The sequence below is a fragment of the Chiloscyllium plagiosum genome, unplaced genomic scaffold (assembly GCF_037043375.1).
Source record: "Chiloscyllium plagiosum isolate Xiang-an unplaced genomic scaffold, Cpla_swu_hap1 HiC_scaffold_37, whole genome shotgun sequence".
Classification (NCBI taxonomy): Eukaryota; Metazoa; Chordata; class Chondrichthyes; order Orectolobiformes; family Hemiscylliidae; genus Chiloscyllium; species Chiloscyllium plagiosum.
The window spans coordinates 22,602,707-22,622,986 of record NW_028270175.1 but is presented as its reverse complement, the minus strand read 5'-3'; the positions used below and the strand labels follow the sequence as shown (position 1 = coordinate 22,622,986).

General features: G+C 42.0%; 1 protein-coding gene across 8 annotated transcripts in view; it reads right to left on the bottom strand.

Annotated features, from left to right (window-relative positions):
• Positions 1 to 20,280, bottom strand: part of ubr4 (ubiquitin protein ligase E3 component n-recognin 4) — a 202,298-nt gene that overhangs the window by 65,775 nt on the left and 116,243 nt on the right. For 5 of the 8 annotated variants that reach the window (XM_087980458.1, XM_043675848.2, XM_043675850.2 and 2 more), the window contains 12 exons: positions 19,660 to 19,764; positions 14,347 to 14,502; positions 13,640 to 13,808; positions 13,371 to 13,467; positions 12,422 to 12,529; positions 7,951 to 8,064; positions 7,564 to 7,773; positions 7,122 to 7,271; positions 6,781 to 7,008; positions 6,359 to 6,437; positions 5,259 to 5,495; positions 3,964 to 4,129 (listed from right to left, as the gene is read on the bottom strand). In XM_087980458.1, the coding sequence (XP_087836584.1) occupies positions 3,964 to 4,129; positions 5,259 to 5,495; positions 6,359 to 6,437; positions 6,781 to 7,008; positions 7,122 to 7,271; positions 7,564 to 7,773; positions 7,951 to 8,064; positions 12,422 to 12,529; positions 13,371 to 13,467; positions 13,640 to 13,808; positions 14,347 to 14,502; positions 19,660 to 19,764 (1,819 nt within the window). The remainder of the gene's footprint in view (positions 1 to 3,963; positions 4,130 to 5,258; positions 5,496 to 6,358; positions 6,438 to 6,780; positions 7,009 to 7,121; positions 7,272 to 7,563; positions 7,774 to 7,950; positions 8,065 to 12,421; positions 12,530 to 13,370; positions 13,468 to 13,639; positions 13,809 to 14,346; positions 14,503 to 19,659; positions 19,765 to 20,280) is intronic. The other 3 variants (XM_087980459.1, XM_043675854.2, XM_087980461.1) reach the window with 2 other exon arrangements.

The window sequence follows — 20,280 nt, the reverse complement described above, 5'->3', positions numbered from 1 at the left end:
TCTGCAACAAAGCAAAAGCTTATATGCAATCTCTCACATCACCCAACACTTTTAAATACTAGTAAACAATCCTGTTTTAGTGGCATCACACCAAATGTCACTTGAATTGTGCACACATGGGCACAGAGCTCTACTTAGCAGTGGAGTTGGCTACAAATGCAGTTAACATAAAAAGGGAATTTATGATTGGAAGCCAGGCTTCAGGGTCCTTTAAATATATGGGATTAGACATGAAGCAGAATAAATCAGAAGTCGCTTTAGATCAACTGTCTTACTAGGAAGGTGTTAACTGCATCCCAATAATTCAAACCAGATTCTCTCAGAACAGTAATTTTGCATCTAGGAAGAAACAGCTGAAAATGTGTTGCTGGAAAAGCGCAGCAGGTCAGGCAGCATCCAAGGAACAGGAGAATCGACGTTTCGGGCCTAAGCCCTTCTTCAGGAATGAGGAAAGTGTGTCCAGCAGGCTAAGATAAAAGGTAGGGAGGACGGACTTGGGGGAGGGGCGTTGGAAATGCGATAGGTGGAGGGAGGTCAAGGTGAGGGTGATAGGCCGGAGTGGGGTGGGGGTGGAGAGGTCAGGAAGAAGATTGCAGGTTAGGAAGGCGGTGCTGAGTTTGAGGGATTTGACTGAGACAAGGTGGGGGGAGGGGAAATGAGAAACTGGAGAAATCTGAGTTCATCCCTTGTGGTTGGAGGGTTCCCAGGCAGAAGATGAGGCACTCTTCCTCCAACCGTCGTGTTACTATGGTCTGGCGATGAAGGAGTCCAAGGACCTGCATGTCCTTGGTGGAGTGGGAGGGGGAGTTAAAGTGTTGGGCTACGGGGTGGTTGGTCCAGGTGTCCCAGAGGTGTTCTCTGAAACGTTCCGCAAGTAGGTGGCCTGTCTCCCCAATATAGAAGAGGCCACATCGGGTGCAGCGGATGCAATAGATGATGTGTGTGGAGGTGCAGGTGAATTTGTGGCGGATATGGAAGTGTCCCTTGGGGCCTTGGAGGGAAGTAATGCACAAGTTTTGCATTTCTTGCAGTAGCAGGGGAAGGTGCCGGGAGTGGAGGTTGGGTTGGTGGGGAGTGTGGACCTGACGAGTCACGGAGGGAGTGGTCTTTTCGGAACGCTGATAGGGGAGGGGAGGGGAGGGAAATATATCCCTGGTGGTGGGGTCCGTTTGGAGGTGGCGGAAATGACGGCAGATGATATGTTGTACATGGAGGTTGGTGGGGTGGTAGGTGAGGACCAGTGGGGTTCTGTCCTGGTGGCGGTTGGAGGGGCGGGGCTCAAGGGTGAAGGAGCGGGAAGTGGAAGAGATGCGGTGGAGGGCATCGTCGACTACGTCTGGCGGGAAATTGCAGTCTTTGAAGAAGGAGGCCATCGGGTTGTACGGTTTTGGAACTGGTCCTCCTGGGAGCAGATGCGGCGGAGACGAAGGAATTTTTTCCCATATTCCCAATTCCTTAGTCTCCGCCTCCCATATTCCCAATTCTTTCATCTCCACCGCATCTGCTCCCAGGAGGACCAGTTCCAATCCCATATTCCCAATTCCTTCGTCTCCGCCGCATCTGCTCCCAGGAGGACCAGTTCCAATACCGTACAACCCAGATGGCCTCCTTCTTCAAGGACCGCAATTTCCCGCCAGACGCAGTCAACGATGCCCTCCACCGCATCTCTTCAACTTCCCGCTCCTCCGCCCTTGAGCTCCGCCCCTCCAACGCCACCAGGACAGAACCCCACTGGTCCTCACCTACCACCCCCACCAACCTCCATGTACAACGTATCATCCGCCGTCATTTCCGCCACCTCCAAACGGACCCCACCACCAGGGATATATTTCCCTCCCCTCCCCTATCAGCGTTCCGAAAATACCACTCCCTCCGTGACTCGTCAGGTCCACACTCCCCACCAACCCAACCTCCACTCCCGGCACCTTCCCCTGCTACTGCAAGAAATGCAAAACTTGCGCCCACACCTCCCCCCTTACTTCCCTCCAAGGCCCCAAGGGACACTTCCAAATCCGCCACAAATTCACCTGCACCTCCACACACATCATCTATTGCATCCGCTGCACCCGATGTGGCCTCCTCTATATTGGGGAGACAGGCTGCCTACTTGCGGAACGTTTCAGAGAACACCTCTGGGACACCCGGACCAAGCAACCCAACCACCCCGTGGCTCAACACTTCAACTCCCCCTCCCACTCCACCAAGGACATGCAGGTCCTTGGACTCCTCCATCGCCAGACCATAGTAACACGACGGTTGGAGGAAGAGCGCCTCATCTTCCGCCTAGGAACCCTCCAACCACAAGGGATGAACTCAGATTTCTCCAGTTTCCTCATTTCCCCTCCCCCCACTTGTCTCAGTCAAATCCCTCAAACTCAGCACCGCCTTCCTAACCTGCTATCTTCTTCCTGACCTCTCCGCCCCCACCCCACTCCGGCCTATCACCCTCACCTTGACCTCCCTCCACCTATCGCATTTCCAATGCCCCTCCCTCCTATCTTTTATGTTAGCCTGCTGGATACACTTTCCTCATTCCTGAAAAAGGGCTTATGTCCGAAACATCGATTCTCCTGTTCCTTGGATGTTGCCTGACCTGCTGCGCTTTTCCAGCAACACATTTTCAGCTCTGATCTCCAGCATCTGCAGTCCTCACTTTCTCCTCTAGGAAGAAACAGGCCAGTGAAGTTTAACTAGATGATTGCACTTGGGCTGAACCTGATGGCAGTTATGGTTTTTAGAACTGAATATTAGCAAAGATGCTACTGTTGAAAAAGTCAAGAGCAAATATAAAATTCAACCAAAATAAAATACAAATAAAATTCGTAAAAATTAAGTTCAGAAAAATGCACACCCAGGCTTCTAGCCTTGAGCAATCCAGAAATTACAAAGCTCGTCATTTATAGGGATTTCAATTTCCTGGATAGCTTTTCTCGTGCAACAAGATTTATCATATTCTTGGTGGGAAATAATAATAAATGCTGCCATTAGCCTGGAAAGTTAAGAAAATAAAGGCTAATTAAAATACCTTAACTGCTGAACCATTGGAGGTAACAGAAGTTAAAGATACAGCTGTGATAAAAGCATACTTACCCAATATTCTAAAGGAAATTTTATACAAGGGCAATCAGACAAAACTTTGCCTGTAGAATGTTGTTGATAATGATTGTCTTTGAACATACAATGTACATTCAAATGGTGTCTCTGAGAAAATATTGAGGATTAACACTGCTAGAATAAAATAAATAATTAAAGGCTTTTGTATAATTAATTCATTCAATTAATCGTGTCACATTAACTTCATAAGAACTAAGCGAGTTATGAATTTCTTTCATATTTCAAATTGGAGACCAAGTAGTCTGGCACTCACTCAATTTTGGAACGATTTTTGGATACTTCAAAAGATCAACATAGATGCCAAGTTTATGTAACAGGAACAAAAACAGAAAATACTGGATAATCTCAACAGGTCTGGCAGCATCTGTGGAGAGAAAGCAAAGTTAACGTTTCGGGTCCAGTGATACTTCTAGTCTGAAGAGTCACCACTGGATTTGAAACATTCTGCTTTCTCTCTGTACATGCTGCCAGACCTGCTGAGTTTCTCCAGCAATTTGTGTTTCAGTTTTAGATCTTCAGCATCTGCAGTTTATTTTTTTGGTAACAGGAGCTGCTCCACAATGATCCTCAATGATGGAATAAGTCAGTACTTCTGCCCAAAAGGCAAGGCTGAAGTGCTTACAATGATTCATGTGACATTTTCTGCCTCCTGCCAAGGTCACCAGTCTTACAGATATTAGTCTTCAGTCAATTTGCATCACGTGATATCAAGACACAGATAGTGTCATTGGATACTGCATAGGCTGACAATGTCCCAACAATAATAGCATTGAGTATTTGGTGTTCCAGAAACAAATTATATGGTCTAACCACTGCAATTTGGCGTTTATTCTCTTGGAAATGACTCACCTGTAGATGTGTAGAGTAAGACAGTGAGCCTGCCAACGCACAGACGAGGAATTGGATTCCAACAGGAAACATCGTAAAAATTGAATCAAAGTTTCTTTGTCAGCAAATTTATTCAGTTGATTGACCAAAGCTGTGCAGAGCTGATCTTCTTGACTGCTTGTGCTCTCTATCAAAAGGAAAGGATAACAAATTTACAGGCTGACATGATGAAAGTTATTATCTCTCAGCCTAACCAATATAGAAACTTGACACTTGTTCTCAGATCACTGACAAGCGCATAAGTTGCCCATCCTTAGCTTGCCTGATGATTATGTACTTTCTTGCTCATGCTGGTGGTGAATCCAAATTTTTGGGGACTCCATTATAGATTAAATCAAGGAGTTCCATGACTTGCACACAGAGACAAAAGAAAATTATATATGCGTCTCGTCCTGAGACATTGCCTGGGTTATTGTTATAGATTCTAGATTAGTGTGGTGCTGGAAAAGCACAGCCAGTCAGGCAGCATCCGAGGAGCAGGAAAATCGACATTTCAGGCAAAAGCCCTTTATCAGGACTGATTGTTATAGCCTGGTTCTTTTTTAACCTTCCTTGCATATATTAAGAATATTTTCATAATTGCACATCTTGCCTGAATACAACAGAGAGTGCAACTCTCCCAAAGTAGGGTCAGCACACTACTTAACATAAAGCTCCCACAATATTGTTCCACGAAGCACTACTTACGCAGGTACAGAAGTGAGAAACAGAGTAAAGTTATGTTCCATCAATCACATCCCCGCTTAACTGTAGCATTACTAAGGTGAATACAATTTACTACAACAAAAGTGTCTGAGTTCAAACCTTAGAGAGAACGATTATCTTTGAATGTAAATAATCCCATACGAGTCAACCTTAAGTACTACAGACACCATGAATTGTCAATTTTACCAAACCTTGACAAGTGCTTTTTGAATATGCCATTACCACAAAACAGTCTACGTATAGCAGACTGATTTCATACAAGTGTCAGGAGAAAGCGGTCCAATCTCCTTTCAATTTCAGTTTGGCTTTGACCCCGATTCAGAAACTAGTAAGACAAGATGCGAAGCCACTATAATTTCATTGTAATTTTTCAAAATATCATTGGGGAAAAAAAATGCAAATAATAGGTATTTGGCATAAAACTCCTTCAAAGGTCCAAAACAATTTGTGAAACCAATGACAACAAGGGAAAACTATAAGTAATAGCACAACAATTGCTTCAATGGCATTATTCATAAACGTAAAGGAATAATGAGGTTTTTATAGCGTACCATCCTTCTCCTTCTCTCGCTCCTCTTTCTTGCTTTTTTTGCTGGAAGATTTGGACTGAGACCCAGACTGTCCTGAGCTGGAGGAAGCTGCAGTTGTCCCAGTGCCCCCTGTGCTGCCAGATGATGTTGCGGAAAGCACTTTACTGCCACAGAGTGCACAAGAAAGCAATTGGAGGAGAACCGGAGAGACTCCTTCATCCACAAGAAAACTAACCTGGAGTAAGAAATATAAAACAGCTGGATGGACAGAGAGGAGGGAAGAGAGGGCGGGGAGAAAAGAGAAAAATACAGATAAAAGGTTCAATTTGTTTGAATTACTTGAAGCATAAATACAAATTACAATACTAGCAAAAAAATTACGAAAACCTTTCTACTGGAATGGAAGAAATGTTAAGAAAATATTTTCTAAAATGCCACCATTGCATTCTGTTCAGGAAATGCCCTACTTGAACTAAGATTTTCGGAGCGAAGCTCCTTCATCAGGAATCACCTGAGGAAGGAGCGTCGCTCCGAAAGCTAGTGTGCTTCCAATTAAACCTGTTGGACTATAACCTGGTGTTGTGTGATTTTTAAACTTTGTACACCCCAGTCCAACACCGGCATCTCCGAATCATGAACGAAGATTAACTTTTTAAAGAAAAATTTGGGTGCCTTGAATGGAGATTTGGTACATAAGCATTTATAGATACTGAGTTATATGTTGTTTCAGGTAAAAACGATTTGTTTGAAGAAAGGTTTGAAGGCTATGGGGCATTTGGATTAGACAGGATGGTTTGTGTGGCAAATAGAAATGGCACAGAATACATGCTGTAACGCTCAATTAAAATGAGGTATAGTGACCCATGGCTTTAAGTTTAGCTTGAATGATGTCGATAGCCTACAAAGTCCAGTTTTTTGTCATCTTTTAAATAAGATTATAATCTTTTAAACCCTGCTAAAACAAGGAGGAAAACGATATGTCTTTTTTTAAAGAAAGTTATTCATTCTGGAAACTGTGCAGAATGTGGAGGAGACTCTATCTAGAATTGAAGTGCTAGGAATCATTCGTGCAAGCACCAACATAGCGAATACGCAGAGATATTAACTAATGTTACTCTTACACTCATCCTTGAGGCTGAATTTCTGCCAGTTAACGGTCCGTTGACTGGCGATCTCTGCGCATGCCTTTAGATGCTCCATCTGAAAGAGGAAAAGGTATCAAATTGACAATCACTTTGAACAGAATAAACAGTGGCAAAGCTGAACTGTTAGTTAAATTGGAAATCAGCAGTGTTGAAAAACACAAAATTGACTAAATGAAGACAACAGAATGTATGACATGAAACTGTGAAGTCAAATTTTATACCACTTGGACAGAGTCTGAAAAAATGCCTCATTTATAAACCTCTCTGTCGACTGTGAAAAATGTAATATAAACATTTTAATGAAGTTTCAGAAAACAAAGATTTATTTTGAAGATCCAATGACTGTTATGGGCCAGTAATAGGAGAATCATGATCACCTGCAGTATGGCTCAACTCACCAAGCTAATGAGTGTGTCATATTGCAGAGCAGATCCTGAGGATGCTGTGACCACACCACCACGCAAATGGATTCCCTGCTCCTCCAGAAGTTTTTTAATTCCTCTAACATGAGAGTCCAGTGTGTGCAGATCCCGGAGTTGACGGTACTTTTCCTTTGATCCACAAATGAACAGTAAGAGTTTGCGAACTTGACGACGAACAAAAGGCGTCTGCTGGATCATTAGGTACTGAAACAAGAACAAGCCTTCACTGTTAAAGGAACTAAGCAACTGCACAAGCAGACAACACTACGACGTATGACCAGCTGATGTTGCTGTGGATTTCCAAATCAGACACTCACTTCAGACAGGAAGTAGAACCAAGAATGGTCAAAGATTGGCGGTGGAATCCGAGAATTTGCATCAGCGATCTTCTTTATTTGGTATGGTAATCTCAACACCATTTCAGTCAAAAGCTGGGAGTATGCCTCGAACACATCCGCAGCGTGACCCTGAAAAACCAGTCGTTATTTTGGAAGAGTTAGAAAAAATTGAAAACTTGTGCTTAATTAAACATTGGAATATATTACCAACACACAACTAACCTCATGCAAAAAATATGTATTTCCTTTCTCATAAACGCTTATTTATCTACATCTGCCACCTCAAATGCATCATATTCTCCTGCTCTCCAAACATGCCATAAATCCAAACTAATACTTTATTTCCTATCTTCAAAGTGTAATGTCAATTATTTTATTGGTGTTCAACAATAAGGCCTTTTGTTCAATTACAAAGCCTTACCTTCACATACTGTCTCAGGAAGAATGGGCTCATGTCTGGAGGTGAAGAAGAAGTATGTGGTTTCAGTAGCTGACTCGTTACCACAGCTTCTTCTTCACCTTGTTGTGTTTTCCAGTAATCCAGCAGTGACTTCAGAACGTGGAGACAATAGTCAATGGCACCTGAACTTAACAATGCAGTGGCTGTTGCATTGGAGATTAATGAGGAAGCCTGAAAGAAATATAATTATTACATTCACAACTGTTAGTAGAATACATCCTTCTTTGTTTAAGAAGATAGAGATGATAAGGTTGTGCAAGCTCTCTAAGTAATGCAGTTGAAAATTATTTCAGCAGCAATAGTGTTACAGTTTGCATACAATTTATATGGTGCAGAGCACTGACATACCTCAGAGGCAGATTTTGAGCTTGATTTAGTTCGGGACATAAAAACGCTGAGGAGTCTCATGATCACCAGGTGCACTTCATTTAGGGGGCTGCGATCATTCTTCTTTGAAACATCCTGAGCAACACAATCAATTCAGGAAAAAAAAAGATTGCATCACAACTTAATTTGTTCTTTAAATATAGGTAGTCTCGGCAAAATTGTATTAATTGTTTGTCACTAGTTCCGCCAAGACAGTGACTCTTAAATTACTGTAGTCCAGATTAAAGTGTCAAATGTCTTATCACTAAGCAATGTAGCACTTGCTTACAACTGAATGGTTTCTTGTATCAGATCAGAGAGCATTAAAAATCAACCATGTAATGTAGGACTGGAATCACATGCAGCCCAAATGAGGTAAAGCTATTGGCCTCCTTCTTTTAAAAAAGTGGCATCAGTAAACCGAGTAAGTTTTTAGAACAATCTGATGACTTTTCTGATTGTTGTGTTGGCATCAGTCCACAAATTAACAGATCTGCTGAATTAAATTTGAAAGCTCATCATGGTGGCATTACAAAACTGAATCACAACCAATATAGGCTACTCTACAAATAAAGTGCCGTCTGGACAGGTAACCTGTGCCATAACCACAGGCACCGCAAAACCCTCTGTTTATCAAGTCAAGAAATCAAGGATTACGGGGATAAAACAGGAAAGTGGAGTTGAGTATTATCAGTTCATCCATAATTTCACTGAATCACACAGCAGATTAGATAAGGCAAATGGTCTACTTCTGTTTTGCTTTATCTCACTTCCTTAAGGGCAAGTGTGTGAGTAACAGCATTCAGCACAGTACAGACCACGGTAGCACTTCTGCTTACAGAATAACCAATGGTCATGCAGTTAGACAGACTTTTATGAATCATGATACTTACGATTAGGAATATGCAAGAAAAAATTAACATCAATTTTCATTAACGCCATCATAATTAAAGTCTGTGCAAAGCTTTAAACGTATGCCTGTACCAAATATGATCTGTTATCTGACCTGGGGGTAATGAGAAAATTATTGCTGAAGGTCAAGTATCCAAATTACTCTTGAATGTCTCTTTGTGGCTACCAGAAGCACAAGACTGGCAGAAGCTTGAGAGCTTTTTAATCTTAGAACATAGAACAGTACAGCACAGAACAGGCCCTTCGGCCCATGATGTTGTGCCAACCATTGATCCTCATGTATGCACCCTCAAATTTCTGTGACCATATGCATGTCCAGCAGTCTCTTAACTGTCCCCAATGACCTTGCTTCCACAACTGCTGCTGGCAACGCATTCCATGCTCTCACAACTCTGTGTAAAGAACCCACCTCTGACATCCCCTCTATACTTTCCGCCAACCAGCTTAAAACTATGACCCCTCGTGTTAGCCATTTCTGCCCTGGGAAATAGTCTCTGGCTATCGACTCTATCTATGCCTCTCGTTATCTTGTATACCTCAATTAGGTCCCCTCTCCTCCTCCTTTTCTCCAGTGAAAAAAGTCCGAGCTCAGTCAACCTCTCTTCATAAGATAAGCCCTCCAGTCCAGGCAGCATCTTGGTAAACCTCCTCTGAACCCTCTCCAAAGCATCCACATCTTTCCTATAATAGGCCGACCAGAACTGGACGCAGTATTCCAAGTGCGGTCTAACCAAAGTTTTATAGAGCTGCAACAAGATCTCATGACTCTTAAACTCAATCCTCCTGTTAATGAAAGCCAAAACACCATATGCTTTCTTAACAATCCTGTCCACTTGGGTGGCCATTTTAAGGGATCTATGTACCTGCACACCAAGATCCCTCTGTTCCTCCACACTGCCAAGAATCCTATCCTTAATCCTGTACTCAGCTTTCAAATTCGACCTTCCAAAATGCATCACCTCGCATTTATCCAGGTTGAACTCCATCTGCCACTTCTCAGCCCATCTCTGCATCCTGTCAATGTCCTGCTGCAGTCTACAACAGCCCTCTATACTGTCAATGACACCTCCAACCTTTGTGTCATTTGCAAACTTGCTAACCCATCCTTCATCCAAGTCAATAATAAAATTAAGCCCTGTGGAACACCACTCACCACTGACTTCCAGACAGAATACTTTCCTTCTACTACCACTCACTGTCTTCTGTTGGCCAGCCAATTCTGTATCCAGACAGCTAAGTTCCCCTGTATCCCATTCTTCTGGACCTTCTGAATGAGCCTATCATGGGGAACCATATCAAATGCCTTGCTGAAGTCCATATACACCATATCCACAGCTTGACCCTCATCAACCTTTCTAGTCACGTTCTCAAAGAACTCGATAAGGTTTGTGAGGCATAACCTGCCCCTCACAAAGCCATGTTGACTGCATTTAATCAAGCCATGCTCTTCTAGGTGGTCATAAATCCTATCCCTCAGAATCGTTTCTAACACCTTGCAGACAACAGACGTGAGACTTACTGGTCTGTAACTGCTGGGGATTTCCCTAATTCCTTTCTTGAAGAGAGGAATTACATTTGCCTCTCTCCAGTCCTCAGGTCCAACTCCAGTGGAGAGTGAGGATGCAAAGATCTTCGCAAGTGGCGAAGCAATTGCATTTCTCGTTTCCCAAAGCAGCCGAGGACAAATCTGGTCCGGGCCTGGCGACTTGTCAATCTTAATGTTTGACAAAACTTTCAGCACATCAACTTCCTCTATCTCTATCCATACCAGTATGCACACCTGCTCTTCAAAGGTTTCATTCACTACAAAGTTCGTTTCTTTCGTAAAGACAGAAGCAAAAAACTCTGGCTTCCCCTCCCTCCTCAGACTCCACACACATTCTTCCCTATGTTATCCCTGATCGGCCCTACTCTTTCTTTGACCATTCTCTTATTCCTCACATAAGTGTAAAATGCCTTTGTGTTCTCCCTAATCCGTTCTGCCAAGCCTTTCTCGTGCCCCCTCCTGGCTCTCCTCAGACCATTTTTGAGCTCCTTCCTCACCTGCCTGTCATCCTCTCGGGCTGAAAATGTGTTGCTGGAAAAGCACAGCAGGTCAGGCAGTATCCAAGGAACAGGAGAATCGATGTTTCGGGAATAAGCCCTTCTTCTTCCTGAAGAAAGGCTTATGCCCGAAACGTTGATTCTCCTGTTCCTTGGATGCTGCCTGACCTGCTGCGCTTTTCCAGCAACACATTTTCAGCTCTGATCTCCAGCATCTGCAGTCCTCACTTTCTCCTGTAATCCTCTAGAGCTGAGCTTGACCCTAGCTTCCTCCACCTTATGTAAGCTACCTTCTTCCTTTTTACGAGAAACTCCACCGCTCTCGTCATCCAAGTTTCCTTTATCTTACCACTTCTTTTCTGTCTCAGAGGGACATATTTATTCATCACTCGCAACAACTGTTCCTTAAACAGTCTCCACATATCTATAGTGCCTTTACCATGGAACAACTGCTCCCAACTCCATGCTTCCTAACTCATGTCTAATCGCATCATAGTTTCCTCTCCCCCAGTTAAATATCCTCCCATTTTGCCTAATCCATAGCTATGTAGAATGTGAGGCTGTTGTGGTCACTATCACCAAAATGCTCTCCCACCACAAGATCTGATACCTGCCCCTGTCTGTTTCCGAGCACCAAGTCTAGAATGGCCTCTTCCCTCGTCGGCTTGTCAATGTACTGAGTTAGGAAACGCTTCTAACACACCTTACAAAAACAGCTCCATTCAAATCTTCTGCTTGAAGGAGGTTCCAATCAATATTGGGAAAGTTAAAGTCACCCATTACAACAACCCTACTACGTCCACACTTTTCCAAAATCTGCTGACCTATGCTTTCTTCAATCTCCCTGCTGCTATTGGGGGGCCTATAGTAAACCCCTAACGAGGTGACTGCTCCCTTGCTGTTCCTAATTTCCACCCAGCCTCATCCTCCGGCTAGGAACCCTCCAACCACAAGGGATGAACTCGGATTTCACCAGTTTCCTCATTTCCCCTCCCCCCACCCTGTCTCAGTCAAATCCATCAAATTCAGCACCGCCTTCCTAACCTGTAATCTTCTTCTCGACCTCTCCGCCCCCACCCCAGTCTGACCTATCACCCTCACCTTGACCTCTTTCCACCTATCACATTTCCGACGCCCCTCCCCCAAGTCCCTCCTCCCTACCTTTTATCTTAGCCTGCTGGACAAACTTTCCTCATTCCTGAAGGAGGGCTTATGCCCGAAACGTCGATTCTCCTGTTCCCTGGATGCTGCCTGACCTGCTGCGCTTTTCCAGCAACACATTTCCAGCTCTAATTTCCACCCATACTGACTCGGTAGGCAGATCTTCCTCGACAATGGAAGCTTCTATAGCTCTGATTAGTAGTACTACACCCCCTCCTCTTTTCCCCCCTCCCTATTCTTTTTAAATGGTTTAAACCCTGGAACATCCAGCAACCATTCCTGCCCCTTAATCAGGAGATGGTGAGAAAGACCTTATGATTGACTAAGAGGCCAGTACCTTCTTGTCCATACACAATTCTGCAATGAGTTGGGACAGGAGGTTGTCCAAGGCTCCTTTATCTTTTTCATCTTCTCCATCTAGATCAGCAGTTAGCATTAGGATTACCTGTTGGGAGAAAATGACACATGCATAACATACATGAGTGACACAATGTCTGTACACAAATTTAACAGGTCCCTAAACTGATCGATTCCACAAAAACTGGTCACCAAATCCATGTTAGCTAAATTTCCTCCAAGATAGTTATTAACTCTTTGCTGTTATCTCCATGCAGTAGGGCTCCAAAAGGGAACTAAGGTAGTAAAAATGTAACAAAATGTTCCCTAAACTCTATCAAAGCTCAAGTCCTAAGCAACTTCTCAAAGCAGCTATATTTTAAACTTTCTTTGAGGGCTTTAATTGGGTTATATGAAGGTTATGTACTCCATGTTAGCCTTGGTATATTATTTATAGGGTTAAAGGGTAGATTAAAAAGATGCAGGGGACAGCACAAATCAATGATCACAACAGAATAGGACATGGGTTTAAAATTATGAAGTAAGGGCTGTTGGTACAAAGCCCAAGTTCCAACAATTTTGTTGATTTTTTTCTTCTTTTATGAAATAAGAGCATAGCCGGTTGAAGCCAGCTTCATCGAGTAACTGTAACTGCCCTGGAGAAGTGTCAGAGAGCCACTTCGTAGTACAGGTACATTCTTAAATTGGCTTTGTGACTAGATGAGAATGAAAAGCAGAGTGACCCCTGGACATGAAGCACTTAGCCCTTGCCCATTCCTAATGCCCAATGTCACTGCAATTTCTCAGAAAAAGTGAAAAATTCATAGTTTGTTAACATCAATAGGCCTAATACATCAATTTCAAACTGACCGAAATATACATTTTGCATCACCCTAGTATTGTAAAATAAAATTATTCAGAATGAGCTCATTGGGCCAAATTATTCTCACCTGCATGTAAGGGATGGCTCTAACTCCACCTACGTGACGGAGCTGTGGCAGATGCTGCAAAAGTCTCTCGAGCAGCATTAGTCGGACCATATGGAGCCTGCAGGAGAAGCAGTAAAAGTATTAATCAACCGTTACCCCTTTTAACAACTTTTCAATTAACTACTGCCTGTTACTGTTGGGGAAATGTAACTCATCATACACAGTTTCACTCCACGTTGATTTGCATTGAAAACAACTTTATGACTTTAAAGTCCAATGTCTTTTCTCACCTGTTGCTTGTATGTAGGTCACCTTCTGTTTCACCTTCTCCTTCTGATCCTTCACCTTCTTGCTGTCCAGTGGTGGTACTAATGGCTCCTGTACTGGAGCTGACACTGCCTGGTCCTGCAGGATGCCCTTCAACTGTTGTATCTCCGTATGCACTGCTACGTCCAGACACTATGTATAGATTTTTTTTCCAAACTTGTTAAACGTATACATACAAACATACATATACTCCCCTACACATCTACAGCCAGGATGCACATGCACTAACGGGTGCACAATCATATATTTTGTGTTAATTACTGATTCATTGCAACAGAGAGGTAATCTCAAATTTGACCATTTCTCAGGCTTTGATCCCATACAGGCTGAGTGCAACGAATTGCTGACTTTACAGGAGGGTCAGCCCCTTGAGATAACATTACACCAGGAGCTGCAGTAAAACAGCACAAACCAAACTGACTGGGGATGTAAAGCACCTGCAGTACAGTGGAGATTCAATGTGGAAGAATCTTCAAAACATTCTTACATGTACAGCAGCTACAAGGCAATTAATGCTCAGGCTATGAAGATAGAAAGGGGTTGCTTCTCTTGCCACACAAGGGTCTTAAAAATCTTAAGCTTTAAAACTTGCCCCTAAGATAAATGATTTCATATGATATCCTTTTTATTTTTAAAGTCTAACATCTCGCTGTACAGGTCAATCGCTTACCACTGTGTTCTCCAGCAACAGAGTCAACAGCACTGCCCCCACTTTCCGAGCCCACACTGCCACCATGTTCCGCAGGTGATGTTCGCAGCGTTGATCCATCTGTTGCTGCTGTGCTCCCTTCATCATCAGAGGCTGGAGCTAAAAGCATAGCAACGGCTGTTACAGGTAAAAACACCATATTTACAAACCGTGAGCACAAGCCAGATGTTTTTGAGACAAACATAGCCGCACCATGGGCTTGGCACGGCCTTTCAGCAGCATTTCAACATTGTAACAATTAGGAAGCAGCGAATTATAAACACAACAAAGATTCTAGCAACTGATCAAACTACAGAAACGTTTCTCACACAGGTATGAAGTTCTCAAAGAAGAAAAGCTTCACTATTTTATGAAGCAATATCATATTTAACAGGAGCCACTTGTCTACTCAACAGTCGAGCTAATATTTAACAATCACTTGAAAAGGCAGGACAAAAGTGGTGACAGAGGGTCTTGGTTGGTGATTTTGGAGTGGGTTAATTCTTCTGGGAAACTGACTCGCATCACTGTTACACAGACTGGTCATTCAAAATTTCAGTTCTATCACCTTCCTGTGTTGGTCACCATTTACACAATTTAGATCAGTGAGTGGTCCACTGTTAGACTAAATTCTAGTTCTGGAAAAATGTAAGATCAGTTTCCAAAGGCTGATTAGCTTAGTTTGTTGGGGATTGTAGTCATAATTAATAGCAGTGATTACACTCCGAATGGAAGCAGGCTCACTGTTGTGAACAGCAGAGGGATTTAAGAGTAAGGCTCACAGGACATTTCCATTTTTATTTATCAGAGGTGCAACCTTTAAAAATGCTCATGATAGAACATAGAACAATACAGCACAGAACAGGCCCTTTGGCCCACGATGTTGTACTGAACATTTGTCCTAGCTTAAGCACCCATCCATGTACCTATCCAATTGCCGCCTAAAGGTTACCAAAGATTCTGACTCTACCACTCCCACTCTCTGGGTAAAGAACCCACCCCTGACATCTCCCCTCTCCCTTCCACCCTTCACCTTAAATTTATGTCCCCTTGTAACACTCTGTTGTACCCAGGGAAAAAGTTTCTGACTGTCTACTCTATCTGTTCCTCTGATCATCTTATGATATTCCGGGTTTTATCCCACGTGATATTAAAAACAACCAGCATAAAGAAGCTACAGCACATCATGTTTACAGCAGCAAGAAGAAACACTAGTCACCCACTTTAATCCCACTTTCCATCACCAGAGTCATACCCACTTCAGGTGCAGATCCAAGCTTTTATTCCTAGTAGTAAAAATGGCAGCAAATTTCAGATGCTCATCACACTCTGGGTACAAGATTTTCATTTTTCCCTCGAATCCTTCTACCAATCATCATAATCATGTACCTCACACATCGGACTTCTCTATAATGGATCTTTCCTAGACTTCTCATAATTTTGTACACCACAATTAAGTCAACACTCTTGCCACCTCTATTCTAAGTCAAATAGTCCAATTTGTCCAATCTTGGCTCCAAACCGCAATTTTCAGGATCCTGCAAAATTCTGGTGAATCTCCATTCTACTTTCCAGAATACTTATGTCCTTCCTGTAATGCAGTGACCAGAAACATGCACAAAATTCCGGCCTAATCAATGTTTTACATGGTTCTATTATAGTTCTGCTTTTGCATTCTATAGCTTAGTCAATAAAGGAAAGCATTCCTGTTTCCTTCATCATCTTATACACTTGTCCAATCATCTCAAGGATCCGTGGACATGTACACCAAAAATTCCTAATTCATTTACTCCCCTTAACAATCTCCCTCTTATTGTGCATTTATTTGCTGTCCTCAAATGCATTACCTCGCACTTTTCTGGACTGAATTCGATTTCCACTCTTGTATACACGAAACCAACATATTGAGATCATTCTCTTCACGATCAACTAGACCACAAAAATTGTTGTCTGCAAAGTTCCAATCTACAAACATTCCAATCAGACACGGTAAAGTTTCTTCTTGTAGCTTTATCTTGCTCAGTTTCAGCAGATCACATCAACCCAAGAGTCAAGAGGTAATGCTGAGTCTTTGCAAGATCTTAATATAATCTCCTTGAGAGTATGTACAGCAATTGGTCTTGTATTAAAGGAAGTATATTGAAGTTTTACAGAAGAGTAAATGCGAATTCACTAGGATGCTACTCAATTAGAAGAATTAAGAATACAAAGATCTGAAAAGTGTGTTTTTGCTGTGACATTGATTATAGATTTATATTGCAAAAATATTTAAATAGTGTGGGGATAGGGTGTAGTAGTTTGAAGGCAACTGTTTCAATAGTGAATGTACAAACAAGGAATAAGAGGTGGTCATTTGGCCCTTCCAGACTACTGCGCCAATAAATAAGATCATGGGTAATCTGATTTTAACTTCCATTCCCACATTGTCTAATCATCTTTCATCCCCTTGGTAATCAAGAATCTATCCAGCCCGACTTAAAAATATTTAAAGATTCTGTATCCACTGCCTTTTGAGAAAGGGATTTCTAAAGACTCAATCCTCAATTATATAGTTTAAAATTATGGGGGCGCCCATTTAAAAACAATGACCCCTAGTTCTAGATTTTCCCACAAGAGGAACCATACTTTCACCATTCACCTTGTCATGTCCACTTAGCATCTTATCAATTTCAATTGACTCTTCTAAACTACAGAGAATACAAGCTTGGACTGTCTAGCATGTCCTCGTAAGACAATCTGCTCATTCCAAGTACAAGGGGCCTCTGATTTATGAATGCTTGTATTTACGAATAAGATCCCATAGTAGTATTAATTTTAAGAATTCAACATGCGGACGTTCACTCCTCCTTACAAACAGATATTTTACATTGTACTGTACTGTGATCCAACTTGTACAAATTGATTTATGAACATACTCATAAACAAATCCCATTAGTAACCAAGGGACTGCCTGTATTTGTCTAGTAAACCTTCTCTGAACACAATGACCAGCACTGCACACAGTACTCCACATGCAGTGTCATCAATGCCTGTAAAACTAAAGCATAACCTCTGTTTGTGCATTTGAATTTATTCACAATAAAAGGCAACGTTCTATTAGCTTTCTTGATTATTTGCTGTAACTGCTTATGAACTTTCTATGATTCATGCACTAAAACACCCAGATCTCTCTGCATTTTAGAGCGCTGCAACCTTTCACCTTGATGACAATATGCTTTTTTATTCTCTGCTAAAATGGACAACTTCATGCTTTTCCATATCTTACTCCATTTGCCAGATCTGTGCCTACTCACTTAACCTGGCTACATAGGGAGGCCCATAAATCAAGTATAAGACGAAATGTAAGAGCACTTGGGATGCAGCGGTAATGTCCCTGCCTTTCAGCTCTAAGCCCCAGGTTCAACTGCCACCTAAAGACCCAGATGTTTGTCATAACACATTTGAAGAGGGTGACAAAAAAATTTAAGATTAAATCATCAGAGATGTTGAAAAGTGCAGGATAAACATTTTGCAGGGTTTATGAATGCACTCCAGGATTGGTTGCTGAAGCAGAATTCTCTTAACAGCAATAGGATGGAGAGGTCGGAGAAGGGAGTGAAGGAACACTGTAAATAAACGAGTGAGATAAAGAAAAGAGATATTTGCTCATGTGAAGGGTAATTACTATTACTGAACTGATTGGGCAAATAGCATATTTCTTTGTTGAATCTTCAGTGTTGAACCATTTAATATTGCCTTCCACTCTGAGCACAATACATAACTTTAACCTTTTTGCAGTAAAACTTCAATATTGTTTACTTGAAATGCTTAGCTCCCATTTAGAGTCACAGAGAGTCATAGACATGCCCAGCATGGAAACAGATTCTTTGATCCAACATGTCCATGCCAACTACAAATGCTAAATTAACCTAGTCCCATTTGCCAGCATTTGGCCCATATCTATCTAAATCCTTCCTATCCGTATACCCATCCAGATGCCTTTTAAAATGTTGTCACTGTACCAGCTTCTACCACTTCCTCTGGCAACTCATTGCATACACACATCACCCACAGCGTGAAAAAGTTGCCCTGTAGGTCCCTTTTTAAAATTTTCCCCCTCACCCTAAACCTATGCTCTCTAGTCCTGAACACCCCCAGACCAGGGAAAAGACCTTGCCTATTTATCCTATCCATGCCCCTCATGATTTTATAAACCTCTATCAGGTCACCCTTCAACCTCCGATGCTCCAAGAAAAAAATGCCCCAGCCTATTCAGCCTCTCTATAGCTCAAACCCTCCAACCCTGGCAACATTCTTGTATATCTTTTCTGAACCCTTTCAAGTTTCACATTATCCTTCCCAAGGCAGGGAGACGAGAATTCCACATAATATTCCAAAAGTGGCCTAACCAATGTCTGGTACACCTGCAATATGACCTCCCAATTCCTATACTCAATGTTCTGACCAATAAAGGAAAGCATACCAAACACCTTCTTCACTATCTTATCTACCAGTGACTCTACTTTCAAGGAGCTATGAACCTGCAAAGTCTCTTTGTTCAGCAACACTCCCTGGGACCTTACCATTAAGTGTGTAAGTCCTGCCCTGATTTGCCTTTCGAAAATGCAGTATATCACAATTACCTAAATGAATATTTTTTATTCATTTAACACATCTTAGTTCCCAGAGATGTCAGTTAAATTGACTAATCAAATTTAAATTTTCTTTACCCAGGTTTTTTCCACTTTCCACACCTGTCTCCAACTGATTATTCACAGCCAATTGCCACCTTCTATCTATCTAAGAAGGGGTGTCACCTGAGCTACAGGGTTCTCTACAACTTAGAAAACCCTTGGTGATTTGCCAACATGTAAACTGAGGTAAGCAAAATAGGAATCAATGTCTTCACCTGCAGGGCTGGAAACCGATAGATTCAACTTGATACATATATGGAGAATGCAGTCAGACTGGAGGGCACGTTGATAAAAGCAAATAAAAAGAGAAGTATTATTTTGGATTTAGCTTCATACTCTCTAACTGGGAATCACTCGGCAACCAACTGAGGTAACATCAATGTCTCCGACTAACAGTATTGTCACAATATCTTTTAACTGTTGTAAAATACAATGTTATTCTTAATCTGCTTCATTTTATTTGCTACCCAAAACAATTTACAATTATTATTTCCCGACATCAGAGTCAGATTAAAACACTTTCCTGAATCGTTACTGTCCAACAATGACATGTATGCAGACCCAATCAGAAGATCTCAAACGGTTTTTTCTATAAATCCATAGATTTATACATTATAGTTACCTGAGGCTGTGGTGTCAGACAGTGTGCCTGCATCTAATGAGGATGAACTGGGTGCTTGTCCAGATAGTCCCAGACTCTGTAGACCCAATGCACTGCTGCTGCTACCTGTTAAGGCAAAATCAGGAATTGCGATCACACTGCAAATCCTAGAGTAGTATATTCTTGTATACAGAATAGAGTGAAGATGGAAAAAATCTAATTTAGGAAACCAGCATTCAATCAGAATGGCAACATGACAAAATGCTTTGTGTGTTTACATGAGCAGAGTCACACTGCCTGGTTTACAGTACTCAGAATATTTATTTCACAAGTCAATAAAATATTCAGTTACAAAAATAGCTACAATATCTAGCAAAACCAGATTGATTGCACAGAGTCAGGGGAATTTATTATTTTGTAGACTCCAAATTAATTGCATTGACTTATCACCAGTACGAGCAAAGCTGAGATTGAACAAAATGAGTCAAAGTGACAATCCAACAGGACATGTTGAATCCAAGCTGCCTCATCCTGACAAAGGGTCACCACCAAAAACACTAACTTTCTGTTCTCCACTTGCAGTTTGAGTCCAAGTTCTCTAAAGAAGGTGGGTGAGCAGAAGATGCTGCTTTCATATTTATT